Below are 22738 nucleotides of genomic sequence, written 5' to 3'. Positions count from 1 at the left end.
TTTGAGAGACCATGCACGTGAGCACAAGCAGGGGAGGGGTGGAGAGAGAGGATCCCAAGCAGGCTCTGCACTGTCAGCACAGAGCCCGACGCAGGGCTCAAACCCATGAACCGTGAGATCACGACCTGAGCCCAAGTGGGCCGCTTAACTGACTGAGCAACGCAAGCGCCTCTGAAGATACAACCTTATTGACTACAATTCTCTGGCGGTACGAACTGTGCAATACAGCAACAAAGAAGGTCGGTAATGTTAGAATCATTGGCAACCCCCCCGTACTGCCATTCTTCTGCCACGAAGCTTCCTATAGGAACCTATATGTTCCTTGGTTATAACCCATCATGTGGTTTTCTCACAGAACACTTTTACCTTAACGTTACTTCAGAGAAAACTGTGTTTAGTAAAATTAATATTAATTAGAATTCTCACCTTCAATTTCTTGTTCACAATGGCAGAGCATACCCTAAATCCAGCTAGGTCATCCCCAAAGTTCTCAGAGAAATGAAAGTTGTAGAAAACTTTAAATCAGAGATAGCCTAGCCCACTTCTTGTCATACACGGACACCAAGACCAGTGGTCCATAATTAAAACTCCTAAACCCAGGTGGCTCAGTCGGTTAAGCGTCCGACTCCAGCTCAGGTCATGATCTCACGGTTTGTGAGTTCGATCCCCGCGTCAGGCTCTGTGCTGACAGCTCAGAGCCTGGAGCCTACTCCCCCTCTCTCTGCCCCTCCCATGCTCAGGCTCTGTCTCTGTCTCTCAGTAATAAATAAATGTTAAAAAAAATTCTGAACTCCTCAACCCAACTCCTAGCCTTTTGTAAAGTTAGAGAAAGCCGTCTGGCTTATGACAAGGGCCTAGGTAAATAACAAAGTATGTTCTAATTATTAGACAAACTTTAGAAACTAGACTTTTGTTATTTTGTAATGTACCACTTCACTCCTGGAAATTATTAGTTGAGACCTTTATATCATTTAGTGGCTCTGTGTCCTGAGTAGAAAGAGATAGGATTTTATTCTAGAAACTCTACGGGAAATACTTGCCTTAGTATCTCTAAGAAGGATACAAAAAAAACCCTCCCAGGTTTAAGTCCATATTAATAATCTGTTAATCAGTTTATAACTTGTCAGTGAAGTTCTGGCACAGCATGTTGCTGGATTAAATAAATAAGAGAATTACAATCATCATCTCTTTAAGGTTCCTTTTTGGAATATAAGTAAAATATAGTTACCATATGGTATATATTTTTGATGTACTAAAAGTATCCCTCCTACTTAATTTTGTTTTGGGAAAGGGACACGGTAAGTAGGTGTATTGAGGGAGAGGTGTTCTGGAAGATCTATTAAACCTACAGGCATGCTTTAAAAAAGCTAGAGTGGAGTAGCAGTGAAGAATTAGAGAGTCTCCTAGAGGCATCGATGTGGACTGCTACCGAGCACATGCATGGTTAGATTCTAATAAATTGAACGATACGGAAGAGAGAAGGGGAAAGGGTGAAGTCAGTCTTACTGTTAAAAATACTTTTCAGTGGGAGAAAAGCTATCAAATATTTATTGATTGCTTACTGTTTCGAGCACATTTCAAAGATCAATGGAATGATTCTAAATGCCCCTACAAAAACCAAAAAACAAACCACACAAAATACAAAAAACACAAAACCTCCACTTACTGGAGCTGACAGACCATTTATATTATCCAAAAAAAGTCTTCCTAACATCTAAAACAAATAATTCACTTAACAAACACATTCTGAGTGGGCACTATGTGCTAGGCACTTTTCTAAATGCTAAAGATACAGTAGTAAGTAAACCACATGGATTTTAAGTGGAGGGAAATATACTAAATAAGTAAATGGCTTAGTATTTTAAAAGTATCAGAGTTACCTTTAAAGCACTTAGACCATGATAAGTACTTTGGAGGGGGAAAAAAAAGAAAGAAAAGGAGATAAGATGTAAGAAATTTATTTGTATTCATTGTAGGTAGCCTATCTGTTTTATTATAGAGTAGATTTTATAATAGAACAAGGTTCTTTTAGAATCAATATTCGCAGGGGATGCCTGGGCAGCTCAGTTGGTTAAATGTCCGATTCTTGATTTCAGTTCAGGTCATAATCTCATGAGGTCATGATTTGTGAGTTTGAGCCCCACATCGGGCTCTGTACTGCTAGAACAGACTGCTTGGGTTTCTCCTTCTCTTTCTCTCTCTCTCAAAATAAATAAATAAACATAAAAAATATATAACCCAGGGACGCCAGAGTGGCTCAGTCAGTTAAGGGTTTGACTTCAACCCAGGCCATGATCTCACAGTTTGTGAGTCTGAACCCCACATCAGGCTCTGTGCTGACAGCTCAGAGCCTGGAGTCTGTTCAAATTCTGTGTCTCCCTCTCTCTCTCTGCCCCTCCCGTTTACTTGGGTGCTCTCTCTCTCTCTCAAAAATAAACATTAAAAAAATTATATATATATATATATAAAAAATACATATTTTTATAAAATATATCACTTTGTAAGGTACAAAATATAACTTCATATATTTTTTAACTATTAGTATATCTCCCCTCTTAGAGTTTATTATTAATTATAATTTATTTGATATGTTCTTGGTCAAGAATATAATCTATAATGGGGCGCCTGGGTGGCTCAGTCGGTTAAGCATCCGACTTCAGCTCAGGTCACGATCTCGCGGTCCGTGAGTTCGAGCCCCGCGTCGGGCTCTGGGCTGATGGCCCAGAGCCTGGAGCCTGCTTCCGATTCTGTGTCTCCCTCTCTCTCTGCCCCTCCCCCGTTCATGCTCTGTCTCTCTCTGTCTCAAAAATAAATAAACTTAAAAAAAAAATTAAAAAAAAAAAAAAGAATATAATCTATAATAACTAACCACAAGGCCTTTTAGCTAAACACAATGCACTTTTGAATATTGCTTTATGAAGGATTTTGAGGGGAAAAAAACATGTTTAGAAAAAAAAGTGAAGGCGCGCCTGGGTGGCTCAGTCGGTTAAGTGTCTGACTTCGAGTCAGGTCATGATCTCGTGGTCCGTGAGTTCCAGCCTTGCATCAGGCTCTGTGCTAACAGCTCAGAGCCTGGAGCTTGCTTCTGATTCTCTGTCTCCCTATCTCTCTGCTCCTCCCCTGTTCATGCTCTTTCTCTCTCTCAAAAATAAATAAACATTAAAAAAAAAAAAAAAAAAAGTGAAGCCCTACTAAATTGTGAAGCTTCCAACAGTGAACCAAGGATTTCAAGCACCAATGATTTTCATTTCTAAAAAACATTACACTCACTAGTCACCCCATCTAAAATTTATATGATCAAATAAAAATCAAAATAGCCTAAATCAAATGGAAATTTTGGTTATTAGTGTCATTAGTATACTAATCAAGATATAACAATGCTTGACTTTGTTTTCCTATATAACCTGAAAGGAACAGTAAAATACTAACTCTTTGGGAAGAACTCATTGCTAATTTAAAACAAAGGCATTAGTTTTACAAGCTAAAATGCATACAAACTTTCATTTTACTATGTTTCAGCTGTCTAGCACTTCTAACTTGGATTAGAAAGTTTATACAATGTGTTGAGGGAGCCCAGGGCAAGCTAAGGGCAAAGTACAGGCTAACAGTTCCCTGCCCCTGCCTGCCCCTGACTGCCCCCCTCCCCCCACCAGGTGGAATATGTGTGATATTCCTCGGATGCTCCTGGTTGCCCAAGAACAAAGGAAAGGGGTTTAAGTGCTTGCCATGGTGATGTGGGAAACTAAGGCAAATGAAAAATTAAACTCCCTTACTGCCTACAGGCCACTGACAAGTCCTTGAAATGGGCAGAATAATCTCCCTCTAGGAGGAGCCTGGATGACAATAACACTTTGCTAGGGGCAAAAGAGAATCCTGGCTTAACATTATCCTGACGCCCCTCTCAGGAACCTGTAAGTCTACTTTAACATACAAAAATTCCTTTGGAAACGTCCTTTATCCCAACTCCCCCAAGATACATGCTGGCAAACATACTCCAAGCTTATGGCCCCCAATATACATCTGAAGGGTCTCAAGACTGAGGTTTTACTAAACATTAATATATGGTGTTTCCTTAGCAACAGCTAGCCCCTCAAGGTCCTGGAAACCTTGCTTCCAAAATTCCTGCGCGACTTGCTCTATCCCTGACCCCCTCCCAACCTGAGGGTATGTAATGGGTTACCCACCACAACCCCAATGCAGCTCTTCCGGCGCACAGGTCCTGCCCCCATGCTATAATAAAATCACCTTTTTGCACCAAAGACGTCTTCAAGAATTTTTTCTTGGCTGTCGGCTCTGGATCACCCCCCAACCATGACCCCAAAACTTCATCACAATGTAAATTAAGATTTCATCAAAATTAAGCTTACCTTCAGGCTGGCATGAGAACGTGGTTGACTTAAATCCTGAAATTTCCATTGCTCTGATCCAGGGGTCTCTCCGCCTTTCTGAGTATCTGGTGTAAGCAATCCGTCTCCAGCAGGTAATGGGAAAATCCCTAATGATATAGGACGTTCTTTTCTATTGAAGAGGGGAGAAAAAATTAAGCATTCATTCATTTTTTAATTATCATGACTATAAGTAATAAGCCTGGGCTGTCACTGGTTTAGAATAATAACTCTTAAAAAATACTGTCTGCCTATCTAAACAAGTAAGTAGACTTACCAAAGAGAAAGGACAGTCTCAGAAGTTCAAATTAGCCCCAAGAAATTAATTAAGAAAAGTAATAACTAATAGTTTAAGAAACCTTCTAAGTTACTGATGAGTTCCTTCCCCGGGGAAGCAGTCAGTGGTCTGGTTTCATAGCAACAAAAGCTACTAAATTTTCATTCCCGCTTACATTAGCCATCGGGAAACTGGCAACCTCCTCCTTTGGAAGGAAGTACAAGCCTTGCTTCTAGACTTCCCAAATCCTCAAACCCATACCTAGATGCTTACCCAAGCTTCTTCAGGGTACATCTTTTCTGCCTAGAGGAAAATCTGTGTATAATCTAAACCAGGACTACCAATTAATTGATAAAAAGAACTCAAGAGAGCTTTAATCCTTAACAGCAGGAAAGCGGTATTTTTCTACAGAACCAGTATATGCATTCCTTTCGATCACGGTACTTATGAGAAAACCATTGTCAGTTTTTCCAAACAAGGAGGCCAAAAAATTCTATAAAAGACTGTAGAGTTTCCAGTGCTTTGTGGGAAATTTCAATGAACAAGAGTTACAATTTTAATAAGAATAGAATTTCAACTAGAAACACATCCTTTGGTGAGGCATAGCAGATTACAAATCAAAGGACTTTTTATAGGGTGGAAACCAGCCTAGGAAGAGGTCGTCCTGGGTCATTAACTCACAAGAGAGGAAACTGGCAAGAAAGGAGACACTAAAAGTTTGGGGCCTCCTGGAACTCATACCTCTACTGGTAAGAATGTAAATTAGAATAGAAACACTAAGGCTGTAAATAAAAGCGGGAAAATACTCCGTTTTGCTAAGTTATTCTCTAAGCTCATTTTTATACCAAGAAACTTAAGCCACTTGAAATGTGCCCTCACTTAACACAAAGGATATATGCTCTTCCATTCCAAACTACAATCAAAGGATTAGTAAAACTGCCAGAACACCTTCTTAAAGACTGGATGAAGGAAAAGGATTGAGAGACTGCATTTTGTCAAAGGTGTGTGCACCAGGAAGTGAAACAGGACTTTTCTCTATTACTTATTGATCATTTCTTTACATGTGGAATACTCTTCTCATTTGATTGGGGAAAATTCAAATGCAGGTAGGGAGGACAATAAAAGGCTAGATTTTAAAACAAATTTGTTTATAAACAATCTATGAGCTTCCAGAACATCCAAACGACAAAAACTAAATTAACTACTCAGCTATTCTGTTTAGACCAGTTATTCCCTACTGCTGCCTCAGCAGTAAAGTTTTTATATAAGTCTGTAGTGAAAAGAGACATTATTTATAATATCCTTATTGGATAACATAGGCCATATTATACACATATACATTTCCCTATATCATAGAACCTGGTCCTTCCTGAGAATGATGGATTTTTTCTACATCTTTTCTGCTTCCTTGATTTTAAAATCCCTTTTCATCAAACGATGGTGACAATGTTTAGAAAGCAAATTTTGTTTTAATGTCCATACCTGACAAAATAAAAAGTTGTGAACCTGATGTTTATCCCTCAATTTGGGAAGAATATATTTTGGGAACCAAAAATCTGAGGGTCTAAGTGCTACTTAGATAGATGACTTTTTTGTTGTTGTTGTTGTTGTTAATGTTTATTTATTTTTGAGAGAGAGAGACAGAGAGAGACAGAGCACGAGCGGGGAAGGGACAGAGAGAGAGCGAGACACAGAATCCAAAGCAAGCTCCAGGCTCTGAGCTGTCACCACAGAACCTGATGTGGGGCTCGAACTCAAGAACTATGAGATCGTGACCTGAGCCAAAGTCGGACGCTTAACCGACTAAGCCATCCAGGCGCCCCACTCACTTATTTTTTAACATATCTTAATAACTTAAGCAAAAAGGTGTGAATTTAATCAGTTCAATGGAAAGTTCTCTAACCCACCCAGGAAGACAGACTTCATGCAAATCCATCACACTAACAGAAATCAAAACACAGGCCAGGCGTTAGACTTCTCTTCCTATACGAATGACAGCACTTCATTTTCACACATATCAAGTACTGTAACAGTATAAACCAACTGGAGGAAGGAGCCTGCTATAGATCCAAGTTTTGCTTTTCCCCTCCTGTTAACTAAGCCTATAATCCAAAATACCAGTAGAATTTGTACCTGTTTATATTGCTTTTCTTAATCATTTAGAAACTGCTCTATAGGGAGGGCATTCAGAGACCATCAAGACCTGACGATCTGGGTTATAAGATTCCAACTCTGGAAAAAATATTACTACATCCATGCCTTCTCTCCTTATTTACTGAGAAGTTATATGAGAGTTAAGTGGAGGAAGGACATGCAATTATGCAAGTCAATCAGAATCCTACTTTTAAAAAAACACTGAAAGTTGAATGTTTGTTGCATGTTTAATACTCTACACGTTAAAGGCTCCAGTGAAACTCACAGAAGAAACCAAAGAATGGGATACAATGTGGGAAAATATCAAGTGACAGGTTTAAATGCCTGGTGTTTCCATATGGTATTACGGTCTAGAAACAAAGCCATCTTTGACTATCAGAACCCTTGTTACATTCTTTTAAAAACTGGCTTTGTTCCATATTTCCGCTTTTCAGTTGGTTATTTAAATGTTAGCTGTGTATAAAATTCTCAATTAGGTTTTGAAACAGCTTTTTGGCTATACAGACATTTAAAACAAATAACCATAAATAAAATTTTTAAAGGATTGTTCAACACTCATCATGTGGCAAGCCCTAAGAAGGATGGTCTGGCTACATTATCTCATTTAACCCTCATAAGAAAATAGGAATTATTTTCCAGTTGTCAAATTAGGAAAAGTGATGCTCAGAGACATGAGGCACTAGTAATCCACAGAAGCGAGACTCAGAATCAGACCTGTTGCCCTCCAAGGCGCATGTAGCTTCCTTGGAACCTACCTATTTTCTTGACAATTTAATTTTAATATTGAAGATTTTAATATCTTTATTCAAGCAGATCATCGGCAATTTTTGCATCAAGAAACTGTTTGAATTTAGTCATAAGGTATTTTATCAATAAAATAGCTAAAGTTCTGGAAAATAGTTCTGCTATAGATGGGGTACGTGTAAGTGACTACAAATTATTTACTTGTCTGGCTTACTAAATATCTTGCAACTGATTGAAGACGAAACAATAATCTCACAATTTTTAAAACTATCCAAAGGGGGTAAGAAGGGTCCTACAGCACACAAGTGGCAGAGCATTTATTGGCAAGGCAGCCCAGCTCCAAAGCCCACTGCGCGGCACTGCCTTCTCAGACAGAACCCAAACCTAAGACGGCCCTTTCAAATTAGTCTTATTTCAATATTCTATATATTCTTGAGTTAAGGTCTTTTTAATTTCCTAAAAGCCTAAATATACATATAAACAAATCTTTTATGTACTCAACAAATAAAAGTAGTTAGATCTCTTCCGATTTTTATAAAATGAGGAAAGAAAATAAATGACCAAGTATCTAATTTTAGACCACAGATGAAATTTTAATTTCTGGGCCTTAATATTAAACATGAACTGATCTATGAATATAAAGAACACATTGAGGGAATTTACTAGTTTAATTCATCTTAATTTATCTAAATCCACAATTAGAAGTTGAGAATTTTAAGGAAACATTTAAATAATAAAAGCTACACACCATGAGCCTTCATTTAAAACCGTGCACAAAGCAGAAATCTGAACAAATCAGATGCTTTTGGTGTGATGAATTAGAAAACAAAAGGCAACCAAACCCTTAAATATCTGAAATGTAGAAGATGGTTCTCACAGGGTGCAAAGGAGAGTGAACAGCAGCAAAGCTCTGGAGATTAATGACTACCCCCACAAGCAGGCACGGATATTTGTCACCCAAGTCTACAAAGAAAGGGCACCATCTGACAAAACAATAGTGAATAGGCTTTGTAAAGCTTTCACAACTTTGATGTGTAAATAATGCAGGGAAGCTGCATTCCTGGCCTTAAAAGGTTTAAATCCTTTCACTTTAAAATATATTTTGTTTTAGAAAGAAAATATTTAAATTGTCCGGTCCTGGGAGTTATTACCAAAAACTGCAAAATTGATGCCTGCATGTTCTTCAGTCAAAGGATAACTGAACAGAATAATACCTAGAGCCTGTGTCTAATTGACTACAAGTCTAAGCATAAGAGATATATGCCCCTAAATGCTCATATGCTAAACGCAGAGGCTGTATAAACTTGGACCCGGTGTTTTACTCTTGCTCTCCCTTTACTCTCTGAACACTGCTTAAAACAAGACCACACTGACCTTGTACTTGTGTATAAGTACAATTATGAAAATCCTTTTCGCGTAAGTCGGCGGTTTCCAAAGACAAAGCCGTGTCCCTAGGTGATGGCCTATAAATTACTATAAATAAGAACAGAAATCCTAGCTTCAGGCCATTTTCCATTGTTTCAATCTGCAACAGAAATGGTTACAAAGCAGACCTGTGAAGCTAAAAATTTGAGAAAAACCAACTAAACAGGGGCTTCTAAGAGAGACTAGAGTACCTGAGTATCCTTGGTAGGTTCTGCGTCAGAGCTGGCACACCGGTAGAAATAGAAAAGTGCACAAGCAGCAAAACAGAGAGAGATACTAAGATAGCAGAATTAATGACCACCGCCCCGCCAACAAAGCCAAACACAAACAGCAGCATGCATCCAGGACTCATGGCGCTGTGCTGGCATGGTGAAACACCCGAACCAGGAGGCCTACACGGGGGCCAAAGGGATATCTTTGTAGTGAGGATCTGTCATTCAGCTGCTGCCACAAAAACAATGCCATCAGCAGCAGCTTTCCACTCCATCCTGCAGCAGCCCCGAAGCGATGACGTCATCCTGCTCTCCCCTCCCCACCGCACAACCATAGAGCTGCTGCTCCTAGCATTTATGCAGCAATCTAGAGCGACAGCCAGCCTATTAACTATTTTCCTCTCCGCTGAGAGTCCTGGCTTAGCTCATTGGCTACAGTGCTTGGGAGATCTACATAATTTATTCACACTCCTCCATCAAACACCAGTCTAACCCTTTCAAACACGCCTCTGTACACAAAAAGGACTTTAAACCAGTTATACAGGAGAAATGAAAATCTTTCAGCACTCCCATGAATCAGAAAAACTTAAACCTAGTATAATCGCCATTAAGTATTACAAAACAATCAAAATACCTCAGTATGCATATGCTGCTTATATGGTATGGCTCACGATTTACCTTTTCAACAGTGAGGGCTGTTTCTATTTTTCTATGCTATTCTCTCCTATAGCATTCCAACCATAGTAGAGAGCTTTTTGAAGCAGCCTAACTATTGTTCCAGGATTAAAGAACAGAGAGAAACAGAAACAAACAGATTATTTCGATTTTTCTCAAGGCAAAATGTTTAACAAAGCTTACCTAATTCTACTATGAGCTGTGGACTCTAGTTGATCACTCCCTGAGAGCTGATGAAGTTTTGTTCTTTCTAAGTGTTCCATATAATTATGGATCATCTATTTTGAAGAAAGAAAAAAAATATGCAAAATTTTAAGGCTAATATCTGGAATGAAAACAACAAGGGAAACATTTTTGTAGAAACTTATTTACCAGACTACCCACAGTTCTATGTAAAAGATTATTAAGTATGAAAAAAATGTTAATGGCAAAGGAATATGCAAATGCTTACATTTAGGGATGCTGCTATCCAAAGAAGTAGCCATCATGTTGCTTAGCATAGCAAAAACCTTTTTTTAATATGTGATGTTACCAAAAGATATAATTTTGACATAAATACCACAAGTTTCAGGATACAGACATTGTGGAGGCAGTGATAAGAGATCACTGATTAAAAATAATAGAGGGCATCTGAGAAATCCATGCACTAAACTGGGAAACAAAAAAGAAATTAATGTGAAACTTGAGAAGAAACTGTACCCTTCCTTATGTGGTGATCTTTTCCCATTTTACAAAGAACTCAGAGTATTATCACTTCCAATTTAATTTAATTAAGTAATTTAATTTAACTTAATACCAGGATGTTTATTTCTTGTGTTTACAGACTTCATTGAAAGGATGCTAAAATATTTTCTCTTTTGTTTGATTGTTAATTTATTGGTATCACTGTTTGATGTAATCATCTATAATATAGCAAGGTAAATGAAAAATCACAGCATTTTGATTTTAAATCTTGGATAAGGAGCCATAAGATAGACAACTGAATATGTTCAAGAGTATCAAGTATATAAACTGCCAAGAAATCCAATATTTCTATTTAATTTTTGGTCATCTATAGTTTCACTTTTAAGAAACCTAAATCTGGGGTGCCTGAGTGGCTCATTGGTTAAGCAACCAACTCTTGATTTCAGCTCGGGTCATGATCTCACAGTTCCTGAGATCGGGTCCCGTTTTGGGCTCCATACTGCCAGCGTGGAGCCTGCTTGAGATTCTCTCTCCCTCCTCTGCCCATGCACAGTCTCCCTCTCTCTCTCTCAAAAATAAATACGCTTTGAAAAAATTTTTAAAAAGAATCCTAAATCTGGCATTAAAACATGTAAAATGCAATTTTAATCATAAACTCAAAAGGCCTTTGCTAGATACTAATGGGCTATGAATAAGAAAAAATGAATTTAAAGGAAAAAAAAGGTATGTTAGCAATCTAAAGGAATGTAAATTTGAAAAGTAAATAAGAAAAGGTTACTGTCTTTCTGAGGACTATCCCTTGAATTCTTAAAATCTGAATGTTCTTTGAATGCTTGAAAGCATGGAACAGCTTTGTAAGCTTCTAAACTTTAGCTGTTATGATCATGGATTTCATCTCAACTATAACAAAATATGCACTGTAGCACATTACAAGGATAACTATTGAAAGAAAAGAGATTTTGAATAAATTTATAAAATTTCTGTTTAGATTTTTTTTTAATGTTTATTTTGGAGAGAAAGAGAGAAAATGGGGGAGGGGCAGAGAGAGAGAGAGAGAGAGAGAGAGAGAGAGAGAGAAAGAGAGAGAGAGAGGGAGACACAGAATCTGAAGAAGGCTCCAGGCTCTGAGCTGTCAGCACTGAGTCCAACACAGGGCTCAAACTCAAAAACGGCAAGATCATGACCTGAGCAAAGTTGGATGTTCACCCCACTGAGCCACCCAGATGCCCCAAATCTACAAAATTTTTAAAAAGCACGTTTTATTGGGAAATTTTTACTTGGCAGGCATGTACAAAAATTAAGAAACATGTAAATCAGTTTGAAAGTGTTATTTACTTCAAATAAACAAAAGGCCGAACTGATGCATGAATTAAGCAAGTAATCTGTCAAATCAAACATAAAAGAATTAATCAGGGATTAATTGGGTGGCTTAGTCACTAGAGCATCCGACTCTTGATTTTGGCTGAAGTCCTGATCTTGTGGTTCGCGGGATCAAATAAGAAAAAATGTTGAGGAAATTAATCAGCTGCTTCCCAATTAAGACTAGTCTAAACAAGAATTATTTCGGGCAAAGAAAAATTAATGTAGAATTACAGGGATATGGTATATGGAAGCTTTTTTTTTTTTTTAAGTAGACATTAGGTTCCATCCAGAGCCCAAACCAAAGCAGGGCTAGAACTCATAACCCTGAGATTAAGACCTGAGAGAGATCAAGAGTAGGACACTAAACTGAGCTACTCAAACGCTCCTGAAAGCAATTTTTAAAGTTTTAAATTTAAACACACTTTCCATTTTTTAACATTTTATTTTTTAGAGAGAGAGCACAAGTCGGGGAGCAGCAGAGGGGGAGAGAGAATCCCAAGCATGACCTGAGCTGAAATCAGGAGTCAGACATTCAACTGACTGAGCCATCCAGGCACCCCCTTTTCTATTTTAAATGTACAGATTTTTCTCTTTAACCTCATTTAAGGAACATACTTGCAGAAATACAGTTTATGATTCTGTGTCAGCACATCAGAAATAATGAACTGTTTTCTTTTTGTATCACAATGAACTTTAAGGAAAAAAAAAATGAAACTAATGTAACAAAGTGACGATTGGGCCAAATACGTAACAACTTAAATTTTCAAAAGGTTTTAGAAAACCTAAGTTGAATTCTTATATACCAGAGAGTAATCATACGCAACTGATTAACTCAGATGAAAGAATCTGTTTCCCTAAGCATTCAGATGACGAAAATAGAAACCTCCCCTAGACTGCCTTTAGAGTAATCTATTTATTCAATATAGAAAAATAAAAATTATAAATGCAAAGACAGAATCCATTCTACCCCCGCCCTCAAATAGTCCATTCTATGATTGACTCTTATCTTAAATGATTAAATTTAGTTTTTCATTTATACCATGTTGAATTATTTGTTTATACATAATGTTGAATTCTAAACCTTCTTCAAAAGACTGACCCCTTCTTCAAATGATATATCCCAGATATATTAGGTATTCTGTATAAAGTACAGAATAATAACAAAATGGCAGCTAACATTTATTGAGCACAACTCAGTCAGTGCATTTACAGCTACTGTTTCATTTAATCCTCACAACAATATTACAGTTTTATAAACTCCAACTTATGGTTAAAATAACTTGCCCAACCAATTTGACCACCTAGTTAATGATCAACTGTGTTCTAACAGCCATTAGCTAGTTGGCTTTAGGGCCAAAACTCAGGTCCCTCTGACACAGTGGACTTAAGAAGTTAAGCATTACAGGACTGGTTTTGTATTTGCCCTTTTAGTCAATTTCCTAGGCAGGCGATAAGCTCATTGTTCTTTCTTCCTCACACCCACAAGAAAACCCCACACCCTAAAGCATTTCCTGACATCTGAAATAAAATATGCACTATATTCTGTAAATGCACCAAAAAAGTAGAAAAAATAAACTGCACATAAAAATCTTGATTCTAATTACAGGGCTTCACAATATAGCTCTGTTTAAAAAAAAAAAAAAAAAGTGAGTGGGAGGGTAGAATCAGTGCTGCCAGACAGAAGAGAGAGGTAAGAAAGTAAAAGAAGATATGCTTTAGATAATCTACTATTGGGTCCACTGGCCCTATCCCTCCTGATCTCATTAGCTGTAATTCTCCATTTTCTCAGGTAAGCACAGTAATTCACACATATTCAGAAGTCGATTCAGCAACAAACAATAGGGAGTCATGAAGAAGGATCCCAAGCACACTGTCTGGAAAATCCTAAATCCCCACCACATAGAAACATCACTACCGAGGTTGACTGTCATCTTGATCTTGGCTAAAACTGAAAAGTAAGGCAGTAAGCGAGGTTTTGGAGACAACTGGCATGTACTCCTCTAATCGTGTTGTCGTGAATCTCTCCATATGCAGCCCAAGAATCATAGATCTATACCTGCAAAGCCATTATTCTTAAAGTTGTTGCAATGCCATAAGGCAAAGAGGCACAGAAAAATTTCTAGTGTTTTTAACATTTATATGTTCCGTACCTAAAAGTGTTATTGAAAAATCAGGCAGGGGCACCTGGGTGGCTAAGTCAGTTAAACTTCTGACTTTGGCTCAGGTCACGATCTCATGGTTTGTGAGTTCGAGCCCCACATCGGGCTCTGTCCTGACAGCTTGGAGCCTAAAGTCAGCTTTGGATTCTGTGTCCCCTTCGCTCTCAGCCCCTCCCCTGCTCACGCTCTGTCTCTCTCTCTCAAAAATAGGTAAACGTTAAAAAAAATTTTTTTAATAAAAAATAAAAGAAAACTCAGTCAACAGGGGCGCCTGGGTGACTATGGTTTCGGCTCAGGTCATGATCTCACCATTTCGTGGGTTTGAGCCCCACAGTGGGCTCCATGCTGACAGCATGGATTTTCTCTCTCTCTCCCTTTCTCTCTGCACCCCCCCCCCCCAACTCTGTCTCTGTCTCTCTCAAAATAAATAAATAAACCTAAAAAAAAAAAAATAGAAAGAAGAAAGAAAGAAAGAAAGAAAGAAAGAAAGAAAGAAAGAAAGAAAGAAAGAAAGAAAGAAAAAGATTGATTCAGGCAACAGAATATGAAGACATAGGTTCAAACCCAGTCACATACTAGCATGGAATTTGGAACAAATCACTTCATATTCCCTTTCTAAACTTCAATCTGTAAAGTGGGGTGGATGATGGGAGTCTGGCCACAGGATGAAATAAGAATGCATTTAAACACTCCCTGATGTAACACCAGAGTTCAAGTTTTGGGTAACTAATATAAGAGTATGTACACATGTGTCCCAAGTGCCTCACAATTACTTAATGTTTTTATTTCCTCCACTGCCCTCTTGAAGGCAATATCTTCTTTTAAGTATATTCAGTAATTGATACAAAATTTTTGATTTGTTTAGAGAGAGCAGTTATTCACGTTATAAAAAGAACCATAGGAGATTTCTCTTAGGCAGAAAACAAGGTATTTGATAAAAGTGCTATTTATTTTTTTTTTTTAAGTTTATTTGAGAGAGAAAGAGAGAGAGAGAAGAGGAGGGGCAGAGAAAGAGAGAGAGAGAATCCCAAGCAGGATTGCGCTGTCAGCACAGAGCCTGACGTGGGGCTCAATCTCACAAACCCTGAGATCATCACCTGGGCCAAAATCAAGAGTCAGACTTTTAATCAACTGAGCCACCCAGGCACCCCAAAAGTGCCTTAAATTTAAACAATTCTTTTATGTGAGCATAAAAAAGGTTACCTTAGTTGCAAGTGATAGTAAAAAAATAAGGTTAAATCCTTCAAACTTCCTTTCCCTGAAGGTTTCCAGAATTTACCTTCAGGATATCTAGTTCATTAGCATAGAAAGCTATTTTTAATTGCTAAATTAATAATGACATTTCTAGTACAGATGTGCAAACACGGGAAAATGTGGTCTAAGGCAGACAGACCCATATTTCAGAGCAGCTACATCTGTGTTACATAAGCTTTGCTGAGGGCAGAGCAAAATAAGAAGGAGCCTATCAGGGCAGAGGAAAAGAAGTTGCTTATGATTGAGGGAGGAGACCCCGTGGGGAAAGCTGTGTGCGACATGTGAAACCTGTCTTAGACACTGGACTGCCCCAACTCTAACTTGGTATTTAAGATCTTCCTGAGATCTCTTTCTTCCTAGAGTGTCATTCTCTGAAGGAATAGAGAAATAGGAAACTTATTATATCTTTTCATTAGAAATTAAGATGTCAGACTTTTTTCTGTAGGAACATATCTTCACTTTTATTAAATAAATGAGTAAACTATGAAATTTCACTTCACAGTAATTTTTTAAAATCATATATTCATTTTATACATACTTCAATTTAACAATCCTCAATTATTACACAGGTTAGAACGTCGACGAGAAAACAAAATGATTGTTCATTATTCATCACTATCGATTATCTGTGGCAATAAACATATTCCCCCAAACATATTTCTATTTTTTAAAGTTTATTTATTTTATGAGAGAGAGAGAGAGAGAGGGAGACAGCACACATGTGTGCTGGAGAGGGGCTGAGAGAGAATCCTAAGCAGGCTCCATGCTGTCAGCACAGAACCCGACATGGGGTCCAGTTCCACGAACCCCAAGATCATTACTCGAGATGAAATCAAGAGTCAGCTGCTTCACTGCCTGAGCCAGCCAGGCACCCCAAACATATTTCTAATTATAGCACTGATAAGCACTGCTGGTTGTTCAGGCACTGGTCTGGTGTAAAAAGAACCAACAACAAGATTACCCATCAACTGGTTTTGAGTAGTCTTAGTATCCACCAAATGTCATCTTATTAAATGTGGGTATTTTTCACACACTGAAAAGGCTGCTGCTTAAGCTATTCCTGTCTTCTCAGGGCTCCACGGTTCCAGCCCTCTGGTTCCAGCCCTCTGTGGCCAATTTTTTCCCTCCATCACTGAGTGTCAATTCTTCATGTGTGGCTACAAAAACTAAAATCGTAATAATCAAACCTCATATGTCAGAAATTCCATCCCCTCCTCAAGAAAGTATTAAGCACATTATTCCAAAGCAAATGAAACTGGACGCAGTGGGGTTTTATCTTCCTTAAAAGCCAACAATATAGGTTCCCACCACGGGCAGGCTAAGAGATCACAAACTAGTGAAAGAAAAATGGAAGCTGAAAATTGGAACCATCTGCATCTTGGGAGAGATTTCGATGAGAAAGGGGAAAAAAAGAGGAGTTACTTTTTTCATATAACCAACAATGCTTGAGTCTAATGAAAAGTCTATTTTATTGAGGCTTGTGAACCCCAGACTGACCATGAAACACAAAAATCATTTCCATGTTAAGGAGACTGTAACAACAACAACATATGAAAGGCTGACAGAGAATCATAAAAAGGTTAAAAAAATGCTCAGGTACATTTTCTTATTTGCTTTGGAGAGATTATGTGCTAAAGTTATTAATTTAAAATAATGAAATTTCATGCAGAAAACCTGTTTTAGAGTCATTCTGATTTAATACACCATTTGTGTTCATGTTATTTCTTATGAGCTTAGTGCAAATAAGTCCTTTATACTGGATTATAAATACAGAAACTCTTACCAATAATTTACCAATCCATCATATCCCAACCAGTAACAAATTAATTCTGTCATATTAGCATCATGTAGACTTTTTATTAGGCACATATTAGCCAGCCAAAGAAACAACTATTGGAACTGTCAATAATTGTGTTATTCTGTGGCACACTATTTCACATGGAAAGTTAATTCCAGATTAAAAAAAAAAAAAACAAAAAACAATAAAAGTCAACATTTGGTAATGAGGTAAATACTACAGGAAATTTAATGTTTTCTGGACATAATCCCCCCAAAATTATACCAGCTCACTTTCAAAGAAAAATCAAGACATAACTTCTAAGGTTAATTGCTTTATTTAAATATTAGCATGATAAGAACCCAGAAACCCACCTCAGTGTGTCTCTGATGTAATGCATTATATTCCTTCTTCAGTTCTGCTTCTCTTTCTTCAAGTCTGCTAACTGAAATTAAGATACATATATTTAATCAGAACAAAATATAAGAAATTTACTTGAAAATCCCATCTCTAAAACCTGGAATAGATTATCCCTAAGTCTTAGCAACTTTAGGACTCATTGCTTCTCAAAATCAAGCTCATTTCACCATCCTTGATAAATAAAACTTTCAGGTACGGGGGATAAACTGGCTTTGAAAAAAAAAAAAAAAGCCCCTATGGGGCGCCTGGGGGGCTCAGTCTGTTAAGCATCTGACTTCGGCTCAGGTCATGATCTCATGGGTTCGTGGGTTCAAGCCCCAAGTCAGGCTCTGTGCTCAGACCCTGGAGCCTGCTTCGGATTCTGTGTCACCCTCTCTCTCTTCCCCCCCACCCCCGCTCTCACTCTGTCTCTCTCTGTCTCTCTCTCTCTCTCTCTCTCTCAACAATAAATAAATGTTAAAAAAAAATTTTTTTTAATTTAAACATCAAATTGTTTCTCCTAATATACAGATGTTTATAAAGTCATCCCACGTACATAAGTTTTCAACATGATACAGAATTCTCTTTCAAAAGTACTTTACAAATCCCCTCATAGAAGTTTTAACTTCTATGGTCCCAAATCACTGATTTCTAACATTATTCAAGCTCTTTTCCACTACTGAGCAGTATGCGAAATCATCATTGTTTACAAGTACTTTTTCTGCTTCAGGTCTTAATTTCAGGCACTCATCTTCTTTTATTTAGCTCCCCCTGCTGGAGTTTGTGCATGGCACTGATTTGGGGCAGTGCTCACAGAGTACAACTTTACAATACTTTTTTTTTTTTTTTTTAAGTTTTAGATCTTGAGATATAGAATATTAGGACAGGATTTCATAGGAAATAATGGTATCAGCCAGGATTGATTCTGAGAGAAGGTAGAGTTCAAGCAGGACCACAAAGAAATTAAATTCCAGTATTCAGGACAGATGGTGATGAGAATGTACGGGCACCGTTACCACAGGGAAGGGGACACAAAACCACGATGGTGGCGAGGCAGAGGGGAGACTGGCCAGCCCAGGGCAGCCCGTACTAGCTAAGGAGCGGTGAGGGACAATCTGATGGGGAAAAATAAAGCTGGTGCCACAGGAGCTTGTCAAGATACTCATTTAAGTCTGTTTAAAAGCCAGATTAATTGGAAATGTTCAGGTGTGAGGGAGGGTCAGCAAGCTGCAGACACACAAGGCCGCTCGGAAGCGGCGGCCTGTGACCGAGGCAGATGGCTGTCTGAGTAACTACTACGAACCAGAACAGTGCACGCACGAAATGTTTGCCTGCACCGAATGTTCACACTGCTCACCCCGAACAGCGCCTAACTTGTGCTGCCAGGACCCTCATCTCTGGTTTGTGCGTTTTTACTTGCCACCTTTGTTTGAATATCTTGACAATGTCATTAATTAGAGAAACTGTAGGCCTGTGGCTAAAAGCAATGATAAGCAAACTTGTAATGCAGAGGTATTGTGATAACACAGTAGATATCGAAACCATAATAATTTTTAGTGCTGCTTCTGTGATTTTCATTGTTTACACACAGGAAATCCAAGCAAATTATAGATATTTAGTTACAATTTCAAAAATGTAAAATGTAAATGTGAAAATGCAAAAAATGTAAAAAAATGTAAAAAATGTAAATGTTTTCTACTATTTTTTGTCAATTAAATTGATCTAAAACCTTAAACCTGAGACTACTGGGTGAACCTTAATCTTTTTTTTTTTTTAAGTTTTTATTTATTCTGAGAGAGAAAGTGAGACAGCCCATGTGGGGGAGGGGCAGAGAGAGGGAGAGAGAAAATCCCAAGCAGGGTCCTCACTGTCAGTGCAGAGCCCAATGCGGCACTCGAACCCACCAACTGTAAGATCATGACCTGAGCTGAAATCAAGAGTCAGACAATTGACCGACTGAGCCACCCAGGCGACCCAAACCTTACCTATTTTTAAGCGTTCGTCTGTGTTTATCAAGACCTTCTTGGTATTGTGCAACAAAACTAAAATTGGAGGTTGAGTCTAAAGTAAAATTTCAACTATCATCCATAAACTTCTAGTTTAAATTTGTGCCCAACAGTACAGCCTCATTATTTTCATCAGCTCACTTGACATGAATTCATAAAACAGATTGATATCAGCATCACCACCACTACTAATAGAAGCTAACATTTTATAGTGCTTATTACGGACCATGCACTGTCCTATGTGCTTTCTATACACAAATTTATTTGAGCCTGACATGAACCTTCTGATGAAGTATTAATACTACGTTCATTTTGGAGATGAGAAAACTGAAGCAAACAGAGGCTAAGCAACTTGTCCGAAGTCACACACAGTTAGTAAATGGCAAAACTATAAGATTCCTAATGGAGGAGTCTGGGTCCAGAATCTGTTTTTAATTACCATGCTATGTTGCCTCTCAAGAAATACTCCTTTTAATCTGTTCATATATCGGAGACTACTTTAAAATTTCACTTGGGGGAAAATTGTATAGACACTGCTCCTTTGGCTTCAAACAAAAACACCCTCCATTCTTATGGAAAGAACCTAGTCACAGACACTATGGCTGAAAGGTATCAAACCGCCAAGAAAAATACGGCTCTGACTTTATTAATCATCAGGGAAATGCATACTAAAACCAACATGTAACACAGTTGTTGCATGCCCATCAGAACAGCTAAAATGAGAAACCTGATACACCAACTTCTGGTAAGAATAAGGAGCAAGGTGGGACTCTCATATACTGCTGTGGGAATCAAAACCGGTAGACCCCATCTGAACATCGTTTGGCAAGATTTGATAGAGTTGTCTATTCGCCAACCCCGTGACAAAACAAGTTCATTGCTAGGAAATGCATAAGGCATTTTTAAAAAAAAATTGTTTAATGTTTATTTTTGAGAGAGAGAGAGAACGCAGGTGAGGGGCAGAAAGAGAGGGAGACAGAGGATCCAAAGTGGGTTCTGTGCTGACAGCAGACAGCCTGATGCAGGGCTCGAACCCAAAAACCGTGAAATCACGACCTGACCCCAGGTTGGACGCTCAACTGACTGAGCCATCCAGGCACCCCCAACCTAAAGGCATTTAAAACAATGCTCGAAGCAGCATTATTTGTAATAATCCAAACCTGGAAACAACCCGAATGTCCATCAACAGCAGAATGGATAAACATTCCTGTACGGGAATACTATTCAACCCCGAGAATGAAGAACTTATTTGCACACATCATGGACGAATATCACACACAGGAGACTGAGGGAAAGAAGGAGAAGCCAAAGAATACAAAGTTCAAAGACACACTGAGCTAATCTGAAATTAATCTGAAGTGTCAGAAGTCAGGGTAGTGGTCACCTTTGGGAGGAGTTAGTGACCTGATTAATTTACTGTGTGTACAATCCCACCCTACCCTAGTCCAAATACAATGTACACCTACTCACATAGGTATTTTCTTTGACTTCAATACTCATTATTCTCTATGTTAGCCAACAACTTCTGTGAGTTCAACATCTAGCAGAGGATTTAAACAGACTATTCAGAACCATTACAAACAAATTGTGCCAATTTTCCATTAAAATGTATAAGGAGAGGTGCCTGGGTGGCTCAGTCAGTTAAGCGTCCAATTTCGGCTCAGGTCATGACCTCACCATTTGTGAGTTCAAGCCCCACACTGGGCTCCGTGCTGAGAGCTCGGAGCTTGGAGCCTGCTTTGGATTCTGTGTCTCCCTCTCTCTCTGCCCGTCTCCCACTCATGCTCTCTCTCTCTCTCTCTCTCTCTCTCTCTCTCTCAAATAAACAAACATTAAATTTTTTTTTTAAATAAATAAAATGTACAGGGATATGGGGAATGCCTGGGTGGCTCAGTTAGTTAAGCGTCAAACTCTTGGTTTCACTCAGGTCATGATTTCATAGTTCCTGAGTTTAAGCCCTGCAACAGGCTCTGCATTGACAATGCAGATTTTCTCTCTCTCTCTCTCTCTCTCTCTCTCTCTCTCTCTCTCTCTCCCCCCCCCCCCCTGCTTCTCCCCCACTCTCACTCTCTCTCCCTTTCTCAAAATAAATAAATAAACTAAAAAAAAAAGTATAGGGAGATGAGCAAAATGTTACCAGAATGGAGAATTATAAAAAGAAAGAAAGAAAGAAAAAAGATGGGCATCATGGGAAAATATATTGGAATCACCCACTTGAAGGTCATATTGGTGATATCTAATAAAATAAGGGATGTATATATCCTTTGACTCAGCACTACTACTCTTACTTACCCCTACACAAGCACAGCAAAGCCCAAAGATGTGAAAATGGATGTTCCATGCAATACATTTTAAAACAACTCCCAAATTGGAACCAAATTTGTCATTAGGTGGTTGGTGATGTGAATTATAATAATCATACGATGGACATGACGTGGTGGCTTTGCTACTTCCTAGCTATGTTACCTTGCATATATCAATCTCTCTGGGCCTTAGTTTCCTTACTTATACTCGACAAATAATGATAGTACATTAGAGCTGGTATCAGGAATAGCACCTGGCACACATGTGTTTTTCAAATTCAGCAAAGGTACTGTTAAAAGGAATGCGCTGTATATACATGTGCTGACATGGGGTGGTGCCTAGAGCTGAACGGAAGGGTGTTGAATGTACATTGTTATATCCTAAAATAAAAAATAAAGGTGGAATCCTCATCCAATAGGATCGGTATCCTTATAAAAGCTCTTTTTCCCCATACATGCAAAGAGAAAAGACCATATGAAGACACAGAGAGAAGGCAGCTATCTGCAAGCCAAGGAGAGAGACCTCAGAAGAAAGCAAACCTGCCAACACTTTGATCTTGGACTTCCGGCCTCCAGAACAGTGAGAAAATAAATTTCTAGGGTATTTTGTTGTGGCAGCCCTAGCAGAGCAATATAGGAAACGAAGCATCAACGTCACCTTGGAAAGAAGCTTGAGGTTTGTACAAGTGATGTGGACACAGCTGGGCTTAAAGCTTACAGAAACAGGTCCTCGCTGGTTTGATGGCAATTTGCTTATCAATGTTGGTTTGGCTTTGTTGCAGTGTATTACTACTTAACAACAAGACTGTGTGAAAGGAGATATAAAACCCCAGTATACCATGATTGCCAGAGATTTCCTACATTTACCTTAATGAACATGACTATTGTTGAAACTGGCTTAGCTTCATCTATAAATATTCCT

At 38.4% G+C, this 22738-nt stretch overlaps 1 protein-coding gene across 13 annotated transcripts in view; it reads right to left on the bottom strand.

Annotated features, from left to right (window-relative positions):
• Positions 1-22738, bottom strand: part of SPAG9 (sperm associated antigen 9) — a 134027-nt gene that overhangs the window by 63230 nt on the left and 48059 nt on the right. For 6 of the 13 annotated variants that reach the window (XM_043584048.1, XM_043584050.1, XM_043584045.1 and 3 more), the window contains exons 3-5: positions 17483-17553; positions 10056-10150; positions 4368-4518 (exon numbers count right to left, since the gene is read on the bottom strand). In XM_043584048.1, the coding sequence (XP_043439983.1) occupies positions 4368-4518; positions 10056-10150; positions 17483-17553 (317 nt within the window). Of the gene's footprint in view, positions 1-4367; positions 4519-9176; positions 9541-10055; positions 10151-17482; positions 17554-22738 lie in introns of those variants that run through there. The other 7 variants (XM_043584057.1, XM_043584058.1, XM_043584055.1 and 4 more) reach the window with 5 other exon arrangements.

Source organism: Prionailurus bengalensis, chromosome E1 (genome assembly GCF_016509475.1).
Source record: "Prionailurus bengalensis isolate Pbe53 chromosome E1, Fcat_Pben_1.1_paternal_pri, whole genome shotgun sequence".
Taxonomy (NCBI): Eukaryota; Metazoa; Chordata; class Mammalia; order Carnivora; family Felidae; genus Prionailurus; species Prionailurus bengalensis.
The sequence above is the reverse complement of the archived record's forward strand: the minus strand, read 5'-3'. Positions and strand labels throughout refer to the sequence as shown.